The following is a 24,823-nucleotide window of genomic DNA, read 5'->3' on the forward strand; positions in this document are numbered from 1 at the left end:
GTGGAGTTACGGCCGTTTAAAGAATGTCAAGTCGTAAGCGCAGAAAAAATATTAAAAGTGAAAATTCTCGAGAATAAGGCGACACAAAGAAAATGTCTAAGAGTAATTTTTTGTTGGAAATTTTTTGTAGAATTGACACCTTGCGTATATCCGGATTTATACGTAGACACCCTGTTTACACGAAACATTAATATTACACGTTCCATATTGTCAGAAAAAAATTCTATTTAATTATGATTTTATTTAATAGAATGAGAAAGATCCACCCCAATATATGTAACTAGGAAATTCTAGTAGCATAGTACAACTATGCTTATACCTCCTACATACAGCAATATGTTTTCATGAAAGTTTACGGAAATATTATTAAAATATCTATTTTACCAAATATGTTTATAAAATATTTATATTACACATTCCATGTTGCCAGAAATAATTCCACAATAGCAAAGTTACTTTTAGGATTAAATATGAGGTTTTCTCCTCCCAAGCAATGTCATTTTGATAAATTAATTTCTACTTACACCTGCGTTTCCGTCCATCTGGTTACTCAGTTCGCTTAGAACAACCTCCCAGATGTCCTGGAGGACTCTAAGGAAGTTCACGGTAAGCAAGGCCGAATTAAGCGCCACTAGATGAACGTCCAAATACTCCAGCAACGGCGAGATGGCCTCCGACGTGGGCAGACTATCCGGCGACCAAGCCAGATGGAACATCGCCTTCTTCAGGGGTGGTCTCATCTGGCAATCAAACAAAGAACGTCTCAGATTTCACGTTCTTCCGCCGATCGCGTGAGATCGTTCCAAATATCCTTCCTTTCACACTTCATTCATTTTCTTCAGTAATCAAAGGAAACACTCTTGACGTATGGAACTTCTTTGTGATTTATTATTGTTGCCTGCCAGATAACAGGAGACATATGTTCGAGTTTATGTTTCGGTCTAATTAACCTCTATGAGGTGAGGGCTTGGAGAGCTCGGACGTGACTGCGACTTCGACCATTCAACCCAGAAAAATACCTCGGACTTATCCCTTCCCCTTTTTTGGCAAAATTTCCAATTGCGCGAACTTTCGTGCTTGCGTGGCGTTGCGTGACGGCTCCGGATCGACCCAAGAGTCGACCCGTCCTTGTTTACCTGCATAACCGGGCGCATTTTGCGACCCTATCGAGGTTGATTTTGGTCTAAGGATTGATGTCCTTATTCGTAAGGCCTACAAAGCCATCGAAAACCTACGTTTTGCGCAAGCCGAAAGTTTTTCTCTCAAATAAAATATATACCTACGCTCTTACTCCCCATGCTCTCCCCTTAACATCATTCCACGTTAACAAAATTACACGTCCACAATGGATACATAATTTAAAAGCTAAATATTAAATAGGCTGTTTTAATTCTTTTTTAATAGTATAATATAATACTGTAAAAATAAACAAATTTTCCAATTACATATTTCACGTTTTGAAATGTAAGAAGAGAGCAATGGTTACATGCCCCAAAAGTAGAATATTTAATGCTAAAAAGATACATTTATATTCTTAATATAAAAAAAAGTTATTATTATCCACATTTTCCTATTTTAAAAGCTTTCTCCTTCACTTCGTTTGAACTGTAAATTGTTCCCCTTAAAAGCAAGGCTCTCTCGTTTTAAAAAATACTACATTGAAAGAATTTATAACTGAATTCCTGAAGCAGTAATAAATAAAAAATAAACCGTGCAATCCTCATTTTGATATTCCTTTGATGATACGAACCTTCGTGCCGATCCTCGAAACGATCTGGTTTATGAAGAGCAACATTTGTCCAGGTGTCTGTTCCAGCGGTGACGTCAAAGCGGTCCTCCACTGTATACGAGCAGACTCTCCCGCGTGACACTCCAAGGCTGTCAAAAATTTATCGACGTGGAGCTCCTCTCCTAAATCCAGAAGCCATCTTCGAACGTACTCGAGCCCGTTTATGGCTACGCACATCTATGGAACGGAATTATGGTATCACGATCCAAAACGAAACGAGGCACAGTGTGATATTTGACCGATCTAGCTGGACAAAAGGTAATTTTCGAAATGTTTCAAATGTGTTTATGAATACTATAAATCAAGAATAGAATGTCCATTTCACCAGAAAATGTAAATATTATTCCAAAAAATAAGGTATAGTTATTAATTAATAGGGTCTGAACTTCGAGCACACAGTGTTTCATCCTATGGACGCGTATCGTTCGCTTGACTTCAATTCACAACTGCATTGTACCAGTATCCTCTAATGATATTTGGGTGGATGTATTAAATTTGTATGTCTTCCAAGATATTTTCACACGTTTTGTTTTCTTCAAAATTCATTTTATTGGCCTTCTAAACTTTTGTAACAGTTTATATTGGAGGATCTTGTCAAAATTGTTTACTGGTATTATATTTACAATATGTCTTTATTACAAAAATAAAAAAATACAGTTTCGAATTACTTTATTTTCTGAGACTGTGACGAGTACCCCTCGATTACCGCACCCCGGCCATCCTCGGCATACTCGCGCAAACGTGACCGCGAACGAAGCGGCGCGTGCAACCGCGGCGACGCGAGCACCGCTGCGGGATACGGGTATATTAGGCTGTACGCGGGAAGCCAGAACACAGTCTGTTCGGTGCTCCGACTTGGGCAGTCACCTGCTAGCTAGGTGCCTCCAGTTAATAGGTGATATCCCGAGTACGACGCAACGAATTGACTCTCGCTATAGCCCTGTTGCCCCAGGATACAGCGAGCTCTCGACCCAGAGGATCGACTATTGGCGCCCCGTAGTCGAAACGAAGAGCAGTTCCCAGTTTCTCCACGGTAGGCGCTCCACCGTGAAGAAGACGGGACATCCTGCGCCGCGACCGCGACATAACCGGAACATTAAGCAGTAGTTGCCGAATGCCTGGCGCTCCAGGATTCGCCAACCTCGCCAACCTGCCCTCTTCACGGTATGCGGTGCGGACCCCGTCCGCACACACCTACCCGATCCGCGTGCGAGACATCCGACCGGCCAGCCACTAGGCGCTCCGGTGCCTGGTCGTTCAAACGGCAATTGTACCCCTAGCGGTAGGTGCTCCACCTTTAAGGGAACAATCGACCATTGTAAATCGGGTAGTACCTGTACCCGCACATACCCAAACGATACACCACCGAAAACTTACTGATACAGTACTCTGGTTATTATGTTTCAGGCTAACAGTAAGGATCCGATACAGTAGTTCATATCTCTAGTTTTAGTTTACTCTCCCTTGTACATACTTTCTTAATAACTTTGTTTGGTAGTTAATAATGATAACTTTAAGCTTTTGAAACGGCCTGATTCATTCAAGCGACCCGTACCCTGACTTTCCATCTCCCGCAAAATACCTCGGTTACATGGCGCCCGAACAGGGACTCAAAGAGACTCTATAGTAAGTTTGCGACTGCAAAACGACACCCGAACGAAGTTAGGTACAGTATTGGTTAGGATACAGCGGTTACACTGACACCTATTGTAAACAATCGATTCCACCGCGAATGCAGCAGATGGTCGGAGTATCATGGGTCTACAACCTCAAGAGGAAGGATCATCTGGAAGAACTGGTGAAATATGGATTGGACACATCCGGCAACGTAGATACGCTACGCCAACGTCTAGTACAATACGTACGGCAGAACGAAAACCAGTTCAGATTCAAACCACCAGATCCCGTAGGGTTTGATGAAGACATGGCAAGGATGAAAGACGAAGACATGAATGAACCGGGCATTACCGCAACCGACCAGGCTCAAACGAGCAACCAGATAGAACGCATCGTAATGCTCGGGAATCCGGTACCAGAAGACGTCAGGACTCTGGAATCCATGAGGAAATGGAGATGCCACTTCGACGGGCATAACCTATATACCTTCCTAGAACGCGTAGACGAACTCCAGAAGGCATACCAGTTCACCGATGATCAACTGCTGACAGGACTACCAGAACTCTTGAGAGGCAACGCTCAGCTGTGGTACCGCAACCTACCAAAGGAGAACCTATAACCTGGAGAGACGTACAAGAAAACTTACGTGCATATTTCCTGCCTCTAAACGAATTCCGGAATCTAGACCGCCAAATTACTGAACGCCGCCAAGGAGCAAGAGAATCCATACGCTCTTTTACTCTCGCCGTCTCAACGTTAATGAGACGTAGGGGAGGTTACGATACCGAACGCCAGATAGATACGATATACTAATAAATGAAGGCGGTATATCGGCTACACATACGGCGAGGCGAAATAAGAAATATAAACGACATCGTACAAAGAGCGTAGGAACTAGAGACTCCGTCAGATTCACAAGGAGACAAGGGAATCTAAACCAGTTCCCAAACCCGTGACAATGACCGTAACGAAAGCCTACGACCGTAAGGAATGTTGTTGGCGCTGTAAGAAAAGAGACCATAGTCGAATGAACTGTAGAAACACACCTATCAAATTCTGCTCATGGTGTGGAAAAGACAATGTACTGTCACGGGATTGCAACTGTCCGAAGCTGGGAAACGATGTAAGGGCCGGCCCAACATGAAGCCGACCCAAGAAACAGAAAGATTCTACGTCGAAACAGAAGTAGGAAACCGTAAGTGCCTGGCACTTATAGACACCGGATTAAAAAATTCATTCGTCAATGGCCACACCCGTCATCACTATGAGACAGCCGGTTGGACGTACGTATCGGACCAATGGCATGCAGGATTGGCCGATGGAAGAGAGACAATACTAACAGGCTCGACAACCGGAGAAATCAAGATCTTAGGGCAAACATTGCAGCATACATTCTTCGTTATGGGAACACTAGGATGCGACGTACTGCTGGGCATGGACATTCTACAAAGGCTTAACATAAAGTCCTAATAAACGACTGTGAACTGAAACCGGGAATCAACAGAGCGCCAAGTATCTGCGCAGTTGATAACCTTCAGAGTCTAACGGATCTATTAACCGAAAATAAAAAAACAGCTAGAAAGGCTATTGAAATCCGAAAAGGCGTTATTTTCCAAGGTAAAAGGAGTAACCCCTTTAATAACGTACAAAATCCGGCTAAAATCCGAAATACCGATCAAGCAACGTCACAGGCCATGCAATCCGGCAAAACAGCAAATAATGTCCGCGGAATTAGACAAAATGCTTAAAGCTGGAGTAGTACGTCCATCCAAGAGCCCATGGAGCTCGCCAGTGGTAATAGCCCGGAAAAAAGACGGCAAGCCAAGATATTGCATAGACTTCCGTAAGGTAAATGACGCCTCCGAAAAATATCTCTAGTTTTAGTTTACTCTCCCTTGTACATACATTCGTAATAACTTTGTTTGGTAGTTAATAATAATAACTTTAAGCTTTTGAAACGGCCTGATTCATTCCAGCGACCCGTACCCTGACTTTCCATCTCCCGCAAAATATCTCGATTACAAGACGATCGCGTTTATATTCCGAACAAAGTTCAACACAGTTGCTCCACTACTTTCGACTTATAGAATTGGAACCAAAATTTAAAAATGTGGAAACATTCTCGAAATATATTACTGAAGAATTGAATGTCAATAATGTCAAAGACAATTCAGAAATTGAATTTAAAAAAAATGAAGGATCATTCTTCCAAAATGAAAATATAAAATAACAAAAAGATTGTCGGAATAGGGAATATGTTTTAAAAAGACACCACAAGTGGCTCAATAAAGATTTAATTTTGCAAATTGAGCACCCCTTGGAACACAACAGACACATTTGAGAAAAGGAACGGATCCCTAATAGGTTTGAAGACTAGGTGTTGAGTCGCGAATGGAGTTAATATCTTTATACCTCACTGAATCGATTAGATTTAAGACCGAGGCTAATAAGAGTTTTTCTTAAACCTTTTAAAAATATTAAATATGCCCGTTATCACAATAGGTCATGATAAGTTTCATTATCGAATTATTGCATTAACATAATGTAAGAAAACAAAATGTCAGAAAATACATATTCCGTAGTTTGGTCTGTAGTTTGCATACATAAATTGTCGTAAAAATTGACTAACATTTTGCAGTAAAAATGTATTAATGTTAAGACATAATTTATAAAAATAAATTTTTCTGAAATCTAATTATATACGCGAATTTGTCGTTAAAAGATACACAATTTTCACCTACAACATTTTTTCCTACACTTAATAGTTTCCGAGATATTTGATCACATAAGTTTTGTCCAGCTAGATCGCTGAAATATCACACTGTGCGACGTCGTGATGCTTAAAATTCATACGTAATCAGGGAGGAACTTAAACAAACTGTCCTTTAAAAGTAATTGTACTTTTACTATTTCTTGTCCGATACCAAAAGAGATTTACCACATGAAACTGACAATGCATAAAAAAAAATGGGTGCGTAGAATGATGTAAGAAGTGTTACTTCTTAGACACAATGATGAATAGATAGAAAATAAAGTAATATTAGTTTGTTTCATCAAGCACGACGGAAAGAGATGACATCAAGAAATAGAAAAAGTTATAAATATGTCAATCATATACACTTAGGTTTAGAATGCGAATAGGCATCTGCAGTGTTTGTATACACACATTGGTGGCACCAATACCATCAAGAATCTTAACTATTTCTCTATTATCCAAACTTGAGTGTTATACCATGAAAAGCGTTCACCACCGATAAGTAGTGTTGCGTATTGCGCATTCTAGATTTAACGGACCATCTCGACCCTCAACGACTTCTCAGGTAAGACGACTCAGTGCTTACTTGAGAGTCATAAAAGAGGGTACATTCGGAACTTTCGGGCCAAGGGGCATCCTGACCATGCGGCGGCCAACTGTAGGGTTGTCAAGCATTTGCCGACCAAATGTTTTCCTACAGTTTGACCATTTATTGCCTTATTTCGCGGCAGCACGCGCCGAACCGAACGCAAATCTTTTACTTAGATTTACAGCATTTGCGCGCCTTGCACATTTGGTGCCCTTGAGAAAATCGATTTCACGGGCAGAATGAAGCAAGGGCGTTGCAACTTTCTTCTCTTTAGAAGGACTTCCGTGATTGGCAACACCAAAGACCTCCTACCAAAACAGGATCCTATGGGTGTGTTTTGGGAAATAGCGAAAGGAAAGGGAAGTCCACCCTCTCGCTAAGGAGGTTCCTGAGGTCGATCACGGAAGTCAGTATTTCACACGCTCTTCTATGAGTATCTTCAAAACCCTCAAAAATAATCTAACGAGTCGTACAAAATTAACTTGGCGTGCGACGTTCCAAGTCTTCGATGTACTACTCATATTAACGGGCCTTACAACCCCGCGGATTCGCGTATTTCAATCGCGTTGTAAACGGAACAAGTAGCTTATACCTTTCGTCGCAACTTAAAGAGCGCCCAAATAAATGTTCATCTGTATTGAACAAAAATAGTAAGAGTAGCAGAAAAATCTCAAACAGGAAGTTTTAAATTCGATATTAGTCATTATCTTGTAATAAAGAGGGGAACCACATAAGGAGGTCAAGTATTATGTGGCTCAAATTGCAAAATGTACTTGGCAAACATATTTAAAATATTCTCAAAGTGTACAAAAATTAAGCAAATTTTTCGTTATTAAATAAAATATATTTAGCCTCCTAATGTAATTTTCTTTCTTAAGGCACCTCCCAGCGTTGTCCATGCTTGTAAGCTGCTCTATGTTTTCATTTGGTTGCGCCATTCCGATATTCAGTTGCAGAGCTAATGTTCTACAGTTTGCCAGGCACAGTGCGTAATGTTCAAGCGTACTCAAGAAGAAACGTGATCCATTCGCGTGGTGGAACGCTCTGGGGGGACACCTAAAGCTAGTTTGCGAAGCAGTGTTGTGTCATACAAATTGCGAAGCGGTCTCTACCTGAGCGATTACCTCGTCAGTAGTCTTATAAGGCGTCTGGTCATCATAATAGCCAGCGTCGGCCAGCTTCTGGTGAGTGAGCTCCGCGTAATACGCCGCTGAGCTGCATATCGCCTGCAATGCAAATGGAAAACTTGGAGAAACTGTTCAAAACTCGATATGGTTAGCGGATCGAGAAAGGGTACGTCTGAAAACGGAGTATGCTTTGATGTAACGGGGTTTGGAAGGAGCATTTCGCTGAAGTGATTATATTAATTCTAATCTGTACACGTGGAGTAAAGGTAGGGGTAGCTTTAAATCAGATTATTATGTACCAGATTTAGTAAATTTATATATGTCACAATATGTAATTTCATAATTTTATAATTGATATTAGATTCAATGATTTTATGATTTATTTAAATACGAAATTTAATCATTTTTTAAATTACTATATGCTAGATTTGATAATTTTATATACTACCAAGTTCTGAGTTTCAGCATTTCATAATTGTTAAAACTGGTCAAAGTTGGAACTTTTTATTTATAACTTGAGGAATTTTTGAATTATTTATATATGAACCAACGAAGAAATAATAAATAGAAGAACATGAAATTAATTGAAATTTTACTATATCTATTATATACAGAATCGTAGTACTCACATCGATGACTTTCAGGACCAAGTTGTAAGATCCAGGAATATCTGGCCAGGCCAACTTTTTCCAGAACTCTTTGATCTGGAAGCATTTATTAGAGTTAGAAAAATGTGCTGTTCATCCTTTTGATAAACTTAACTTAATTTCAATGAAGTAGTGTCAATGAACACTACAATATATATTTAAAAACAATATTGACTGTCATTTCAGATCTATGTATTTGATGACTATTAAAACTTCATTAATAAACAAAGTATGAATTGTATTTTACGTATATATAAATTTACACTTCATGTAAAAAAGATATAAAAATATTTGAACTATTTACCATGTGACATACATATGTATTATCCGAAAATGTTTAACTATCGTCGTACGTATCCATTTATGTAAACATACTATATCATATTTCAATAGTCAGACGTTTTAGAATAACACCTACGTCACAGAGTAAATTATTTCAAATATTTGTTAACTCTCCTTACATGGACTCTGGTTTCTTTTTATAATTAATATTGAATTTATTATCTGTCTATTATAGAAATTACTTTTATCTAACAATCTGTTAGGAGTGCTGCTGTAAGAATTAAACAATTTTTTACTTGTAAAATGCATCGAATGTATGGTTTATTCCACTGAACTAGGTTTAAATATCTTTTGTCGATGTACCTGATATAAGCAAGCAGTGACATCAATGGCGGACGTGCAGTGCTTCACTATGTATTCACCAGTGCAGATTCGATCAAGATCAGCCGATTTTCTGACACGCTGGATCGCTTTTAGCTTGGCGAGATCCAACCACTTGTCGACAGCCGGTCTGAACCACTCGTAATACGAGCAAATCCCCAAAGTTTTATGGTCGGACGGTGGCAGGTTCTCCTTCATACTGAAATTGATGCTTCCCCCTCAGTCGGAATAATTATCATACTTTGATAATCTATTTTATTTCCAAGTTCTTCAAGTCTCAAAACGTATAATTAGTGAAATTTTCATGAATTTTCATAAACCATCTTCTTCGTGATATTTTTAGTTTCAAGAAGCAATCGAATTTATTTACAAAAAGCATTTGAGATGAAATAAAAATGAATTGCGAGGTTCACAAATAAAAAGACTAATCGAAGCTTCTAATTGTACGATATTGATCGTATAAATATTTTCTAATTTTTTTCTATTACATAAAAGAAGTATTTTCAAGAGGGCTCTCTTTGCGACCCAAAGAAAATAACATTAAATGTCCAAATTACGAGGCTACTTAACATAAATAATTTGTATTCATTTTTCATTTTCTCGAATATTTTACTATGTTACTTTTACGTTAGATGATACTTTGGTAAGAATATTACTGATAATTACGTTACGAAATCTTGAAGAGCCAGGTAGAGCTCGAACATCGGTGTTCCTATCTCCGCCCCCGGTGGTAGCACATATTCGTCCGCATTTTGACCATGAAGCTGAAGACAGGCGGTGGTGACCCTTGCCCCAAGCTCAGTTTGCATCTATCGAACACATTTCTTCAGATTAAATTGCCAAACACGATCGACAGTGCGGCAGTTCTACCAATGCTTTGAAAAGTCGTTTCACATTTCCACCACTTTTTCACTTCTCGCAAGTTTTAGTACTACGGGATTGTTGTAAATACTAATACTGAGCAGGAATCTCTTTTACTTACAATTACTGCAAATACTAATACTGAGCAGGAGTAATTGTCTACTTATAATTGTTGCAAATATTGATACAAGTCAGGAACATCTGATGAAGAACTAGAGTCGATTTGAACGAAACTGTTCAAATTTCTAGAGCAGTCATGCGTAAAGGATATGTATACTTCTGTGGAGCTAAACAAATTTAAGTTTAAGGGTTGAATGTATTTTCGAATATTATTTTACGGGGTATTGAATGGGTTGGAATGTTTTGTAACTTCTTCAAGGGTATTGACATACGTCTAAGGATTGATCTTAGACAAACGTCTCACTTAAAAAAATAGAATCAACAGCTTTTATAGTAAAATTGTATACATTAATGAATTTCGAATAGAAAAGAATTGATCTAATTGCATTGTAAAATGACTATTCTCTGAAATATTCAGTTATTAAAGTTTGACCTATTCTACAAGAAAGATTATTAAAAGGATCAAAGATTTTATAATATTTCTTAAAAGATTAAGGCTTTAAAACAATTATTTATATACTTAAATGTATTTTGTATTTTTAATCCCTCGTTTGAATTGAATGTTTTTCACCCTCACGTTGAAGGGTGGCTTTAATATTTTTGCACGTTCTAGAATGTTACTGCTTCATTAAAAAGTTATTCTCGTCATTTAAGCTTGCTTTCATAACTAGAAATGATGTTTCATATTTTTGGCTGCTCTACAAAACTTGAAAAATTTCAACGTCGCTTATTTCACAAATTTTCCTTGAGTTCTATTTTCAAGTTAGGCATACAAATATGTAAAGTTTTAAGTTCAAATGAAACTCTAGTACAAAGATCAAAGTATAACGAGAACTAATATTAAAATTATGGGAAAGGGACTCGTAATTTTCGTCAATATTGAGTGGATTCCTCATTAATCAATTTATTTTCAAAATAACTTGATAAACTCTTCTTAGTCTATTAACTATTCATTAATTAAGATATGCTACGGTGACTAGGACACCTTTTGTAAAACAGATTTCTAAAGCGTTATCACGCGTTTCCAGGAAACGCGCATCAACGCCGCGCAAGATGATAAACGCAATTCCATCGCGAAATTCGCATGGAACTCTGTGAAGCTGCTCGCGCGTCAAACGAATTACCGTGAGATGGTAAAACGGTGAACGAGGAATACAATAGACGCTTTGCGGGTTTCGAAACGGCGCACAGCGAGCTAGAATTCATTCGAAATTTCTTTTATATTTTTTATATAAAGAAATACTTTCTTCTTTTTTTTATGTACACTATCACGGTTTTAGTATGTTCTTGAATTACATTTCAAAAATATATCCAGAAAATTTCAAGTTGATCCGACTAAAAATGATGGAGTTTACACGTCAATGTCAAATATGGTCATGTGTATATATGTATGTGTGTACGTCATAAAATAATTAACTGTAAATTTGGAACATATAGTAACAATTTCTATTTTCTAAAAACCACGACATTTGTAGAGATAAATAGAATAATAACCATGGTTGAGATATCTGAATTGGTTAATTAATCATTGTGACAGATTACATTAGAGGAAGATGAAAATAATCATACATTATTTTCATGACAAGAAATTGCATATTAAATATTTTTGAAGATATAGTTCCAACAAAAAGGAAACACTTTTGACGCTCTAGGGAAGAATTCAGACGCCCTAAGTGCTGTTTGCATGAAAACTTGCTCAAAAGTGGTGGACACCTAATAGAGAAAAGTTAATTAAGGGTTATAGAGAAACGTTCAAGCGGCGGTGGGTGTTATCGCGTTGCTATGAGGATTGTTATAGATTTTTTCTAAAGTAAACATTACATATAATAAGTAAAAGAATTTTTACTTCAACTATCCATTTCAGATTTCGAATAACTCTTTGAATACGTTTTTTACAATTATTTCGATAATAAATTTGTACCACTTTAAGCACTTCTAATTTTACTTTCAATTAACTTTACTATTGTAAGTAATATTATATAGATATTACGAAACGATATATATCGAATAAGCCATACAATATTATGTAATTTACCAATTATTTACAAAATTCATTAAAATCCCTGTAGCAACACAATAAACTGTCGAAAGTGCAGAAGAAAGATCAATCGGCACCCTTGATCTCCTGTGTAGATCCTGCATAAAGTAATTTGGATAGATTAAATACAATTTTGTCCAATATCTAATTTCATCATTACAAATTCAATTTTCTAAGCTAAGATGGTATTTTGCATGGGAGATAAAGAGTGACGATGAAATTGTTCTCCAGTATTGCTGTATTTGTAGGTAGTTCAACTCATTTACGTGGACGAGTGCATAACGACGACTGATGCGTCACTTGCCGTACAGCCGAGCGCATGCAGAGATTGAATGTATTTTCCATGCAATTACCAAATTATGTGCAAAACTCGTGCAAAACGTGTGACGTGTCGCGTACACCTGTTGGAAACTAGGGATGGACATAATCTTAAGGGATAAATTGTTTAAATAAGAAATCGAATGAAGGAATTATATTTTTTCTTCATTCGTTATTCGAAGAGTTCGAATAATCACAGATATCTTTGTTTAACGAGTATTAGGTAATTGTAACCATTCGAATTAAATTTATTTGGTGAATAACAAATAAAAATATTCATTTGACCGAATAAAAGTATCTCGAGTTAGCTTTTATTTTGAATAGATATTCTAATCTGTCATTTGTCGAGTACATTCGCTTCGAATATATATAACGATACATTATTTGAATGAAGATAAAAGAGGTAATTTTTGTTGGATAGATGATAAATGAAACTTTGTTATCTTTCGTTCGAAACTTGAAATTTTTGTTTAGATAAAGATTAAATAAAGATTGTCCATCTCTATTGGAAACATGAAGCTGTTAAAGTAAATTCAACATCATGCTTCGTATCGTGGCTCCTTAATATATCCAAGGTTCGCAGAAATAGATTTCATGAAAAATTACTCGTCGATTTAATTGTCAATTTATCAAAAAACACCACACTTTCAATCATTCTATTGCTAGTACCCTTCAGAATTTAATGCATAATACTAATCTTTTGAGAATATACAAAATATGTAAACAAATAATTTTTATAGAGAAAAGTATTTTTTTATTAGTGTATAATTGTTCATACATTTTCTTCCTACTTGAAATATTTCCAAAGTTAAAACAAATTAAGTAAATTTGTCCTTTGTATAAGAAAGTCACGAATTACACTTAATATTTAGCTCCTTATCGCGGTGTCCTCTCTTAAACCATATTCCTATTTTATTCCTAATCATATTATTATATTTCTCAAGTCCGAAACTTATTTTTACGAAAATAATTTCTCATCAAATCGTATCCTTCGCGAACGTTACCTTCGCGTGCAACGAAATTACATACAGCAACATGCGTGTGCCTACTTACACGTTTCGTCCTCAACATGTTAATACTTATTCATAGTTCTAACCGAGTGGTAAAGACTACATCGCAACTTCCTAAAATTCAAGCGTCGTCCACTAAACAGGGACTAATTCTACCACGTAAGCAACTGTGTCCTGGCGAGATAAGTTTTCGTGGGATTACCCTTTTAGATCTCTACAACTCCAGGGCGTCCTAAAATTCCTCGCTACAAAACTCGAGAGGAAACAATATTTACAAGTAACTCTTGGTGTAGAACAGCGTTTCCCAAACTTATGTTCAGCGAAACATTAGTTACTGTGCGACGTGGTCAGGTGTTTCGTGAAAATCGTGATTGATTATTACAAAAATAAAAAATGGGTGAAATTTGGTGTATTTCTGAAATGCACTATTTTTTTTTAATTGTTTATAGAAGCATTGATCATTTACATTGGGCCCAGGGAAGTCACTCAAAATTATTGATTATCTATTATAGTTTTAGGAAGAGATTAATTTATGTATATGAAATGATAAAAACTCTAGAATTTATTGCATCATGATTCTTGTTATTATTTTTATTCGCTTATGATTATTGTGGCATGGATTAATAATAAGTCTGCATATCTACACAGAAGTAGCAATATGAATTGTAAATTAAAAATTTTTATTTTGCACTCTTAGTGAAGTTACTATTTATTTATGTTTAGATTCTCTAAACGAAGAGTATACAAAGAGTTTAGTGTAAATTAATGTATTTAAAAGATTGCCACCCTTTGTACCAAAAGTATGATTGAAAGCAAAAAGAATTTATAATATGATATTATTATGATAATATCTTTATGTAAACTGTATAGTTAATTAATAAATGCTATTATCGCAGACGTAAAGTGTTTCACGACTAAAGAAGTTTGGAAAACACTGGTGTAGTACGTTTCGAAGCTACCAGCTAATCAACAGCCCTCCATTTTATTTGCGCCCAATGGAAAAATGTAAGCTCCGATAAAACAATTGTGTTTTTTTTTTTGTTTTCAATCGTTTCGATTCGATTATACTTGTTCATCGAAAAGGAACGTACGCAAATAAAAGCAAGGGACGTCTCGATACGACAATTCAGTTATCACATATATAAGGAGATCGAAGAAGAAAGAAGATAGAGAGAAAAAAGGGGGCTTAACATTTCGTGGTGGCGATGAAAAAGTACCTCGGAAGTGTTCTCCATGTGTTTCGCCACGTGTTCCGCCAGCTATGAACAAACATCTCGTGTACAGTAAGATCGCGATGACCTGACGGACATTTCAAACTCGTCGTCCGATTTCCATTCGACCTGGCCTTCAGGTCACTGCGATTTGTTTATTTATAGGGTGTCCCTGGTCAATCAGTCAATTTGGTGCTGGTGCAAAGAACACTCAATGCTTTCGATTACTGAAACCTTCAAACACTAGGATCGTTATTAGTTGGACATCTTTTTTTCAGTTAAACATTTTTAAATATTTTTATTTGCATTAACAAAGAGGCTTGTAAGCGTTAGAGAAGAACCAATGTTTCTCAGTTTTAATTAAAGTTCAGGTATAATAAACTTCTCAGCCAGATTTATTAATTATGGATCTTACACTATCGTAAGGATATATTTAATTATCGATCCTATAAAAAATATATACAATCAATTTCATTTTATTTTTATATTAATTGTTGTATGATGATACGGGTGTACTTGAAAATATTGAATAGAATGTTTCGGAATTATTAAATGAAGTGTTTCACATTGTATAGAAATGATTAATTCATTATGGACTGAAAACATTTAATGCATTATATTGAACGAACAACATAATTAATGTATCCTAGCAATAACACATTAATTATGTAATAAAATAGTAATTAATTCAATGAAATTACTAGAAAACATTACAATACTATTCACTATACTCGTGTCTATATCTAACTTTCCCAATATCAATTTAATATTAATTATTTTAATTTACGCTTCTCTAAAGGTGATCCAAATCCAAAAATTAAAATGTAACCAACAAGCATTGCTCCTTACTTTCGCTTAAAAGTCTCTTGAATAATACTAACAGACGTGAAACCCTGTCCCGATGAAAAGTATTCAAACGGAACACCCTATACATAAAGAGTAATATGTCTTGTATTTATTTCGATGCAAGGACGTCGACCGAATTCGCAGATGACGAGAGAAATTAATTATATAAACACGTAAAACATTTAAAATTCTCTAAAATACAATTATAAATTCCATTTAGATCCGATTATCAACTACATATTTTGTACATTTTTTATGTATAATTTTAACAACAATTAAGCCTACTGTTTATAAAACTTTGGAATGCATTTTTTCCTTATGAATTCTATTTTTTCTTCTTACATGAAAAAACACGATCGACGTCTTGAATAAAGCATATAAGCCAAACATAGCACATACAGCTTCACAAAACAGTGAATAAAATATAGTCATGTGTTATATGATTGTGTGCTTTGATTTTGCATCGTCGCGAGCTATAAAGTGAACATTTTTAATCTCTCGTTTATCTTTCGTATGTCGGAACGATTACTGTTTCGTGTGAATTGCTTACCAGCTTATCCAGCTGTTTGTACACCGCCGAGAAATATGGCACCCCGTTTGTACTGAAACACAATATTTCATCTATCGTTTGTAAACAAACAAAATGTTTCGTCGCATTGCCGCTTATTCAAAAAATTTACTGCAAGTAATAGCGACGAACTTATTGATCATGACGCAATCGAAGATTTTGTAATACATTCAATTTCGTCTACTTCTGTTTTTAAGCTCTTACTTCTAAGAATTAAATAAATAATAGAAGAGGAAAACTATTTCAACTATCCAAGAAACATAACTGCAGATTTGTCAGTGGATAGCGCAACTTTCGCGTAAATAACACAATTGTAGAAACTGTGTGAACACATTATGCTACTAAACTAAATTTCATACAGCAATTTCCAAACTATAGAGCACTCACTTTTCAAAGAGACTGTTATAGTAAGTCAGCCCCTGTTCCAAGTCTACTAGTAACGCCGTTACCAAGTTCGTGAAGTCCTGAAGGACTTTATCTGCATCCTGATCAGGCTCCTTATCGTAACACATTGTTTGCTGCCTCGTGTCTTGGTACCTGAAACAAATGAGAATAGTTGGTGGAGTCTCGTACCTCCGTAACCGTAATCGAAAGAAATCAAATTGAATGCACCACCAACCAGTCGAGAGTTCCGTTTCTTAAGGCAGTTATAATTTCTCCGCGAATTTCCTTGTTGAAAGGACAACAAGTTCGGAAAGCTTTCATGTTCGACAGTAGCCCTAAACATCTGGAACAGATAAATGTTAATTGTAATTAGAAATATCTATCGCACTTATTTTTACCTGCTAGCTTTCTATGATTTTGTTATGCGTGATGCACTCACTTGAGAAGGTAGTCCAGCTTAGCGATCGATGGTCGATGCAATGGTGGAAAGAGCAGTCGATGTTGTCGAACTTTCTTCAACGTGATTTCGAGAAATTCATTAAAGGAATCGGTGAGGCATTGCTCCTCATCACGGGAAAGCGTATCCGTGGTCCATAAATTGTCTAATTCCTGCAAATCAAATATGATTGAAAGTTTTAATATAATAAAGAATAATCGATACAACATGTACCAACGTTGGACAGATTTTGTCATTACTTTATAATAATAAGTAACATTTGTCAGATTAATTAGTAAATAGTTGGTTTTCTGAATAATTTTAATATTTTTATTTATATAATAATATGACGTTTCTGTCAACATAACTATGCCATTGAATCTGATGGAGATCAAAAGTATTTATATATTTATAAGTAATTAGTTCTCAAAACAATGATAATATTTTTATTAATTCATGAAAATGATTCTTCCTGTTAATAATATTTTTGTCCTCTTCGGGTTTTACTATCCAAGATATTTATTGCGTTAATACAATTACTTAAATTGCTCAGAAAATTAATTAGTAACCGATTCAATTTAAAACTATTACATACGTGATTAGAAACGGAGCAAGAAGAACAATTTACTTTCATGATTGATATATAAAATGATAGAGACCTGAAGAAGACGATGAAGAATCCTTGGATCGCAGGATGGTTGCCGTGACGTCGCTACCCATCTGACTAGTGCTTGCTGCAATTCAGTGACATCACCTTGGACGGCGTGTTGATGAAGAATGGTTAGTGCCGTTTGTGGCAATTCCCCCGTGAAGTCTGCCTAAACGGTGCAACATGAAATATGTATTTGAAATGGAGAACATCAGTCATTGATGAATTTGCTCTCTACTGTATCACTTCATACACTTCATAACATATTGACTTTAGACTCTACAGTAATTAATTATGTTAGAATGATACTTATTAGAAATATAATTTAACCAGTTAAGAAACTTAATATGTTTATCTCAAATTTAGAAAATTTGGAGTTAACATAATTTGCCTCTAAAGTATAGATGCTTTGTAATTCACAATGAAAACAAAAGACTTTAGAATTTTATTTTTCGATAAAACACAAATAGTACACACATTGATGTAATATATTCATATATATTTTTATTAATATATTCATCACAACTATATTGACAATATGTATTTTATTATGAAAAACCAAAACTCTACAGCTTCATTTGGAAAACCCTTTATTTTGTGGATAATGTGGCGGATTAACTGCGAGTCGGGTAAGATCTGCCTTTGCCGAGATCCTGTACAGAACTCATCTTACGAATTGGCCATTCGTTCTCCCAAGCATACCCACGAAAACCTTTCTCACTTCAATTCACACATCTCTTTGACTCTGTTTAAACAAATGCATTCACCCTTAGTAACATTCGAACCAACCGAAGAATCATTCTCACATTCTCATGAGCGTCAGCTCATCGTCGCCACAATTTCTTGTCATATACAACCCCTTTTTCATTGTCAATTCTTATTAAAAAGAAAATCAGTATTGAAAATTTTGTTACCAATTTCTGGTATATTCAGAAGCATTATATTACACAGAAAAAATATATTGTTTCCCTGTGGTAACACGTACCCCTTGCTTAGTCATCTCATGGTTAAGAAAGATGGTGTAAAGTCTTTCTTGTTGCGTCAACTCCCCCCAATTGTCTTCTTCTGACGTTCCCCTGTCTTCTCTCGTGGATAGCCACAGCTTTAATCTAATTCTCCCCTGAATAGTGCTTCGTTGGGTTCTGCCTTCCAATTTGTACCATTGATTTAACCCAGTGCTTGGAATGTCCTTTTAACAAATTAATTTTAGTTAGTAATTAATATAAATTAAAATATTGGGAGAACTAATGCTCCAAGTGACAAGGTTTTTCTCTGTTTACACTACTTTTCAGCAACCATAAATAGTTAGATTCGTAAATAGTAGCATTTCAAAGAATTACAAATAGTATTGCAATAGAAATACGAATATATTTTCACTCAACCATTCTCAGTGTTAATATTATTTAACTTGTCAACTCTTTGAAATTTATAGGTAGTTTAAAAACTGTCCTATCCTTTGCTTACCTGTTTATGGATGGCGAGATAGTACAAGTCAATTGTTTTATAATACAAGAAAACGTGTTATTTGACGTTTCATACTAATCCTGAAGTTGAGTAACTCATGAGATTGTAATTCTGTGCAGCGAGAATTCTATTTTAAATATATTAAATATTCGAACGATGGAATAAGTTTTTCGAGTAGTATTCCAAGAGTACAATTTATTCCTAACAAGCAACGCCCTCACGTTTCGCTACTATTCTAAAATGCAAACTAGATGCAAGTGTCCTATCGTTTTAGCTTCGAGCGTAATCACCGCCATCAGGCATCAAATTGCGTCTAACCGTTATGGTATCGCACTCCAATCACGACTTAGCGCCACGATAGTCACGACACCAAAGTACCCCAATCGCGCTCGACGGAATTACCAAGAGCGTGAATCTTCGATGGCGTGCTGGCGTCGTGCAAATTGGCGAAATAAACGTCAGAAATGGTGAAATTACCTGAAGGGGTATATTCACGCAGCCTAGAAAGTCATCCTGGCCGCCGGATCTCGCGCTCTGCGCGATCTGCTTGAAGAATCGTCCGAGACCCTTTACGCCACGCACCTCGTTCAGCTTGCTAACCGCGTCGAATACGGAGGACTCGTCGTCGTGGTCCCTAAAACTATGTCTGTCAGGACAACGGAAATACTTCCGAGCGGTAGATGCACGTACGTGGACGCGAAATATAAATGGTAGACGGTACTTGATACCCTAACAAGTGAGCCTCTATCCGTTGGGGATCGGAGTTGGGCAGAATTTTAGTCGAATAACAGGTGGCTGGACTGTGGATGTTTGTAAGAGTTCGCGTTTCATATGCGAAGATGCATACATTATGGATACGTGTATCTAGAATGTGTATTATGTATACAATTGGATCAGTAATATGTGTTACGTATGCACTTGTACGCGGAGTATATGCAAATATGGAATATACAGTGGGTGTAGAAAGTATTCGTATAACGATCGATTTCCAAAAAAAACTGTGTACAATTCTAATTTATTAACTTATTTTTTATAAACAATGACATTCTACATATTCTCGGAAATCTCTAGAATAGATAGATTACAAAAAAAAAATAGCTATTTATGTAAGTTGCGAAATTAATGGTTCGTCATAAGAATCGTACAAATACTTATTGCTTCTATACTTGTACCCACTTTTCGCATTCTTTTTGTTAATTTCCCAAATTATATTAACTAGTAAATGTTGTTTGGATTATATCTACCTAGAGACTTCCGAGAATGTGTTAAACATCATTGATTATAAAAAAAGAAGTTAAGAAACTACAATTTCACACAAAAGCTTTTTGAGAAATTGATCGGTGTACGAATACATTCTACACCCACTGTATGTGCAAAATATGTGCGTGATGTATGGTTAACGTCAAGTCGTTACATCGTAATTGTAATGAAGCTCATTGTCATTGGCATCGCCATAGTCCGTTACTATCACACCTACTTGCCCCATATATAATTAATTATTGTTACATCATCGCATCGTTATATTGTCATATCGTCGCAACGTCATATTGGTACATCGTCATTGACAGTGTCACATCGTTATATCGTCATATTATCGGATTGTTACATTGTCATTCTACTACATCATTATTATCGGTGTCATTCACGTATTGTTATATTGTTATATCATCATAGTATCATATTATCATATTGTCATATGTTCATATCGTTACGTTTGAAATATTGTCACGTTATCATACTATCACATTGCCACATTGTAATTCTACGTCATCATTCTCGTATTATTATATTGTTAGATCGTCATATTGTCATGTGTTTATATTGTTACATTAAAATATTGTCACATTGTTATATTGGCAATGCCAATATCATATCATTACCATCGTCATATTGCCAAATTATCATCAACACAAGTTTCCAAATCGCACAGACGTATTGCATATTTCAATACAATAAAATAATTCATAATATTCTCAAGCGTACACCAACGTTATTATAATTTTATATAAATTTTACACATTCTTGACACATTATCTACATTTCCTGTGCATAAATGCCATGCATATTGCAGACCGTACATGCACTTGCATCCGCAGTCCATAAACGAGAAACCAAAATCCTGTGTAGTGGTCCAATCGCAACGTACAATCGATTCAACAGTTATTCGGATAAGCTTTGAACGTTTGAACGTACAATCCAGATTGCTATTTTCATCGAACAAATAACGCACCGAAACTTGTTCGTCATCTATTCGTTATTCATGTTTGATTACGTGGACAAGAATTTTGCCCATTTCCGATAGTACACGTATTAAAAATGAAAAAAAGAATCTCTCACTGGTATCGGTATTTCATCCCCTATCCGTAATAATTATTCTAATGATCCATCACAAAAAATAACAAAAAAAATTACAAAAATCTCTTTTACATCCTAATCACCCTGTCTCACCCCCTCAAACGCGAACACAAACCCTTTTAACCGCCGTGTCCAATCAATTCCTGCAGTCCGTCCGCGATAACTTGTTTCCATAGCCCGTTTAGGGTATCGATTTTAAACGGCATTACTCACCATATGTCCAGGTGCAGGATGTCCGTGTTGATGTCGTCGATGTCGCTGCAAAGGAGAACACGGAAACGTTAGCTCACGTCGTCTGCGCGACTTAATTCCACGTAACGCGACATAACGCGTTTCCGATTGCACATCAATTAGAAGGGAGACAAGTCACCCGGAACACTTGGTTGCTGCTTACAAACGAAACTTCTCGTTCCATCGCGGGCTCAGCGTGTGAGGCTTCACCGTGGTCGCGCGTATAAACTTTGCCGGAACCGCGCCGCTTAAGGACTCTCGGTGATCCCGTCTGCTCGTGTGCTCCTTGCGTTTGAACGATAGCCTGAAACTGATTTCGAGCAGCTACAATAACTTCCCCTCAGGGTCCTTCGACGTTCACTGTTTCCCCGTTGCGTTTGTCGGTTTGACACGGATTGCTACATAATTAACGGTAACTGAGGTTTTAGGTTGTTCCACGGTATCGGTTCGAGGGATATTTGAACTTTTTTTCTGGAGGTTTTTTAAATACCGAAATTCGTTATGACAATTTATGCAAGGTAATGTATTTTGTACATGCTGTAAGGTTGGTTCTAGATACTTTTTTTAAGTTGTTTTGCAATTTTTTTAAGCGAAATTTGTTTTGTATTATGTTTTCAGGTATTATTGCCGTGTTATGTGAAAATTGCCACTTTGCATGTTGTGTGTTTAGTATTAATATAATTGTTTCAATAAAGGATATGTTTTAATTGGCGATCCAAACTGTTGTTTTAGGTATAATATTTTTATTATTAATATCATTTTTAAATGGGGCTTGTATTATAATTAAAATTTCACACTATCGCTCTACGAGAACTACAATTGAAGATATTACATTTCTGTTGTGAGTACAATGTTTTCAATGGGCAATGGGGTTTATACAACCCCACAGACATATTTTTATCACATTACTAATACGCGATAGGTGCCAGACCTAGGTACTTATGAAGTGATATTACAAAAGTCCGAAATAAACTACACCGTATACTAATTTCTTATTTCCATATCAATTAAAACTTGCCCAGATCTGATAGCTATCAACAAACTACTGAATATGTACTAGATGCCTCAACGGCAAATCACCACGAGTAACTCTATTAAAAAATTTCTCGAATCCCACAAATAAATTTTTATCGAATCCCTAATATGCAAAATATTTGGCCAAGACCAAAGTTTCCAAAAAATCCTGTCTTGGCAAAAACAGTGCTCACAGGCTCTCCAGCTGCTTCATGGCCAGCTTCTCCACGTTCGGCATGGCTGATGTCTAGACGGGGACCGGAAACGACGAAAACGTGACACGTGGTCGAACGTGTGGACGCACTCTCCGCGATTGTGGTAGCTCGCCTCGACGCCTCGCGACTGAATTAATCGCTTCACTGGCCCCGATGCCACGGGAAGACAATGCTCGCGAGAGGGAGGCAAGGAACAGGCGATTCTGAATGGAACGCGGCCTTATTCTGCCTTATTCTGACAGAACTTGCCGCATCCGGCAACTCCTCGCCCGCTATCGCGTCGCATTGTGAAAGTGTCAGTCGCGGCGAGGCACTGGAGAACGCGTCCCAGCCTCCAACTGCCATGATAGGAGGATTAATCGATCGCGGACGGTAGTCGTCTTCGATGACCATTAGCGAAATTTGCGCCGAAGTAGAATTTGGAGAGTGATTTCATGAATGGAAAAGTGGTAGATTTGATAATATCGAGAATGTTCCACTTTGTTTTCATTATTCCTCGGGACAGTGAATGATGAATTGGATATGGAAAGTGATACATGTTTGGATTCGAAACAGTGATATTTTTGTTTGAGGGTGTTTTTAAATAACGAAGAGTGACCGGTCTTGGAGCTGGGTTTATTGGCAGTGACAGAAGAGTTTTTTTTTATGCGGGAACGGTTTTAATGTTGATTTATTTGTAGCTTTTTTTTAATCATTCTGATTATTGGGTCTGAATTTTATCCAAGGATATTCCTGCAATATTTCATCGTAATATCAAGTATACGCATACATTTAATTTTTAAATTACTGTAAATATTTTAACATGGAAATAATTACTATTACTTTGAATAAACATTCATAATTAAATTGTTTTGTGGTATGAGATGGTAACAGCATCGTGAGATTGATATACTGTTTCCTTTTTCTATTTGATTACTGTAGACGTAGTTTCAAATCAGAACATAATTTGTTTAAAGTCTGCGAAATATGTCCAAAAATATTCTCTCCTAGTATTAAGTATACGGTAATTTTATTTTTCAAGTTACTGTAAATATTGTAACATAGAGATGCTCACTATGATTTTGAATAAGTATTTATAATTAAATTGTTTTCTCATATAACATGGTAACAGTATCACGACATTGATAGACACTGATTACTTCCATTATGTGATTACTATGGATACATTCTCTATTCAGAATATAGTAGTCGTCTATTTTAAACAGGCAACCATTGAATATAGGTTCGTGATTCTCCTTTATGTATGAGAATAAATTGAATTTAAATCGATTTAATTTACCATGGGAACTATTTCAACTACTTACACAAACTTCTCAAATGAAATATTTGTGAAAGGAATATATACACTCTTATGAAATATTTATTTGGTATATTTACTTTAAAATATTTAGAATTAGTAATAATAATAATTCCCAAGACAAATCCTCAGGAATAAATTCAATTAAATATTAGAATTCTATTAACTTGCCGAAGACTACTTGATACTTAATTTTATTAATTAAAGATTCCATAACGATGATCTCTAATGTTACCAAGAAAAAAGTGAGCCCTCAAAAATGTTATAGAAACACAGGTTTTTATTCAATTATCGCCAATACAGCTAACAGGGTAAAAAAGAGACATAGGGTTAAAGTTATCATTCACGTAGATTACTTTAGTTCGAGTAACGTTTTTTAATTAATCGTGAGGAATAATCGACTGTTTATTACATTTAGGTCAGTGTCACAAAATCTTTCGAATTTCGATTTAAAATCTTTTTGGAAATCAAAGTTGAAGACTTGGAAGGTTGTGTACTTTACTGTACCAAAACGACAACTAAACATATCTGTTTAAACCAGTGTTACAAATGATTAAATATAGAGGTACTGAATTAATTTCTACACTTAATATTAAGAATCGATACACCTCGAACAAAA

At 36.1% G+C, this 24,823-nt stretch overlaps 1 protein-coding gene across 4 annotated transcripts in view; it reads right to left on the reverse strand.

The window, feature by feature from the left end:
* The window catches only part of LOC128894515 (BAI1-associated protein 3), a 187,712-nt gene that overhangs the window by 5,847 nt on the left and 157,042 nt on the right, over positions 1-24,823 (reverse strand). For 2 of the 4 annotated variants that reach the window (XM_054156293.1, XM_054156292.1), the window contains 16 exons: positions 21,842-21,988; positions 21,661-21,705; positions 19,570-19,726; positions 18,614-18,817; positions 17,639-17,797; positions 16,983-17,152; positions 16,779-16,886; positions 16,547-16,696; positions 16,142-16,193; positions 14,752-14,793; positions 9,854-9,996; positions 9,170-9,386; positions 8,507-8,581; positions 7,863-7,976; positions 1,751-1,966; positions 525-740 (listed from right to left, as the gene is read on the reverse strand). In XM_054156293.1, coding sequence (XP_054012268.1) covers positions 525-740; positions 1,751-1,966; positions 7,863-7,976; positions 8,507-8,581; positions 9,170-9,386; positions 9,854-9,996; positions 14,752-14,793; positions 16,142-16,193; positions 16,547-16,696; positions 16,779-16,886; positions 16,983-17,152; positions 17,639-17,797; positions 18,614-18,817; positions 19,570-19,726; positions 21,661-21,705; positions 21,842-21,988 — 2,215 coding nt within the window. The remainder of the gene's footprint in view (positions 1-524; positions 741-1,750; positions 1,967-7,862; positions 7,977-8,506; positions 8,582-9,169; positions 9,387-9,853; positions 9,997-14,751; positions 14,794-16,141; positions 16,194-16,546; positions 16,697-16,778; positions 16,887-16,982; positions 17,153-17,638; positions 17,798-18,613; positions 18,818-19,569; positions 19,727-21,660; positions 21,706-21,841; positions 21,989-24,823) is intronic. The other 2 variants (XM_054156294.1, XM_054156296.1) reach the window with 2 other exon arrangements.

Source organism: Hylaeus anthracinus, unplaced genomic scaffold, assembly GCF_026225885.1.
Source record: "Hylaeus anthracinus isolate JK02 unplaced genomic scaffold, UHH_iyHylAnth1.0_haploid 4, whole genome shotgun sequence".
Lineage (NCBI taxonomy): Eukaryota > Metazoa > Arthropoda > Insecta > Hymenoptera > Colletidae > Hylaeus > Hylaeus anthracinus.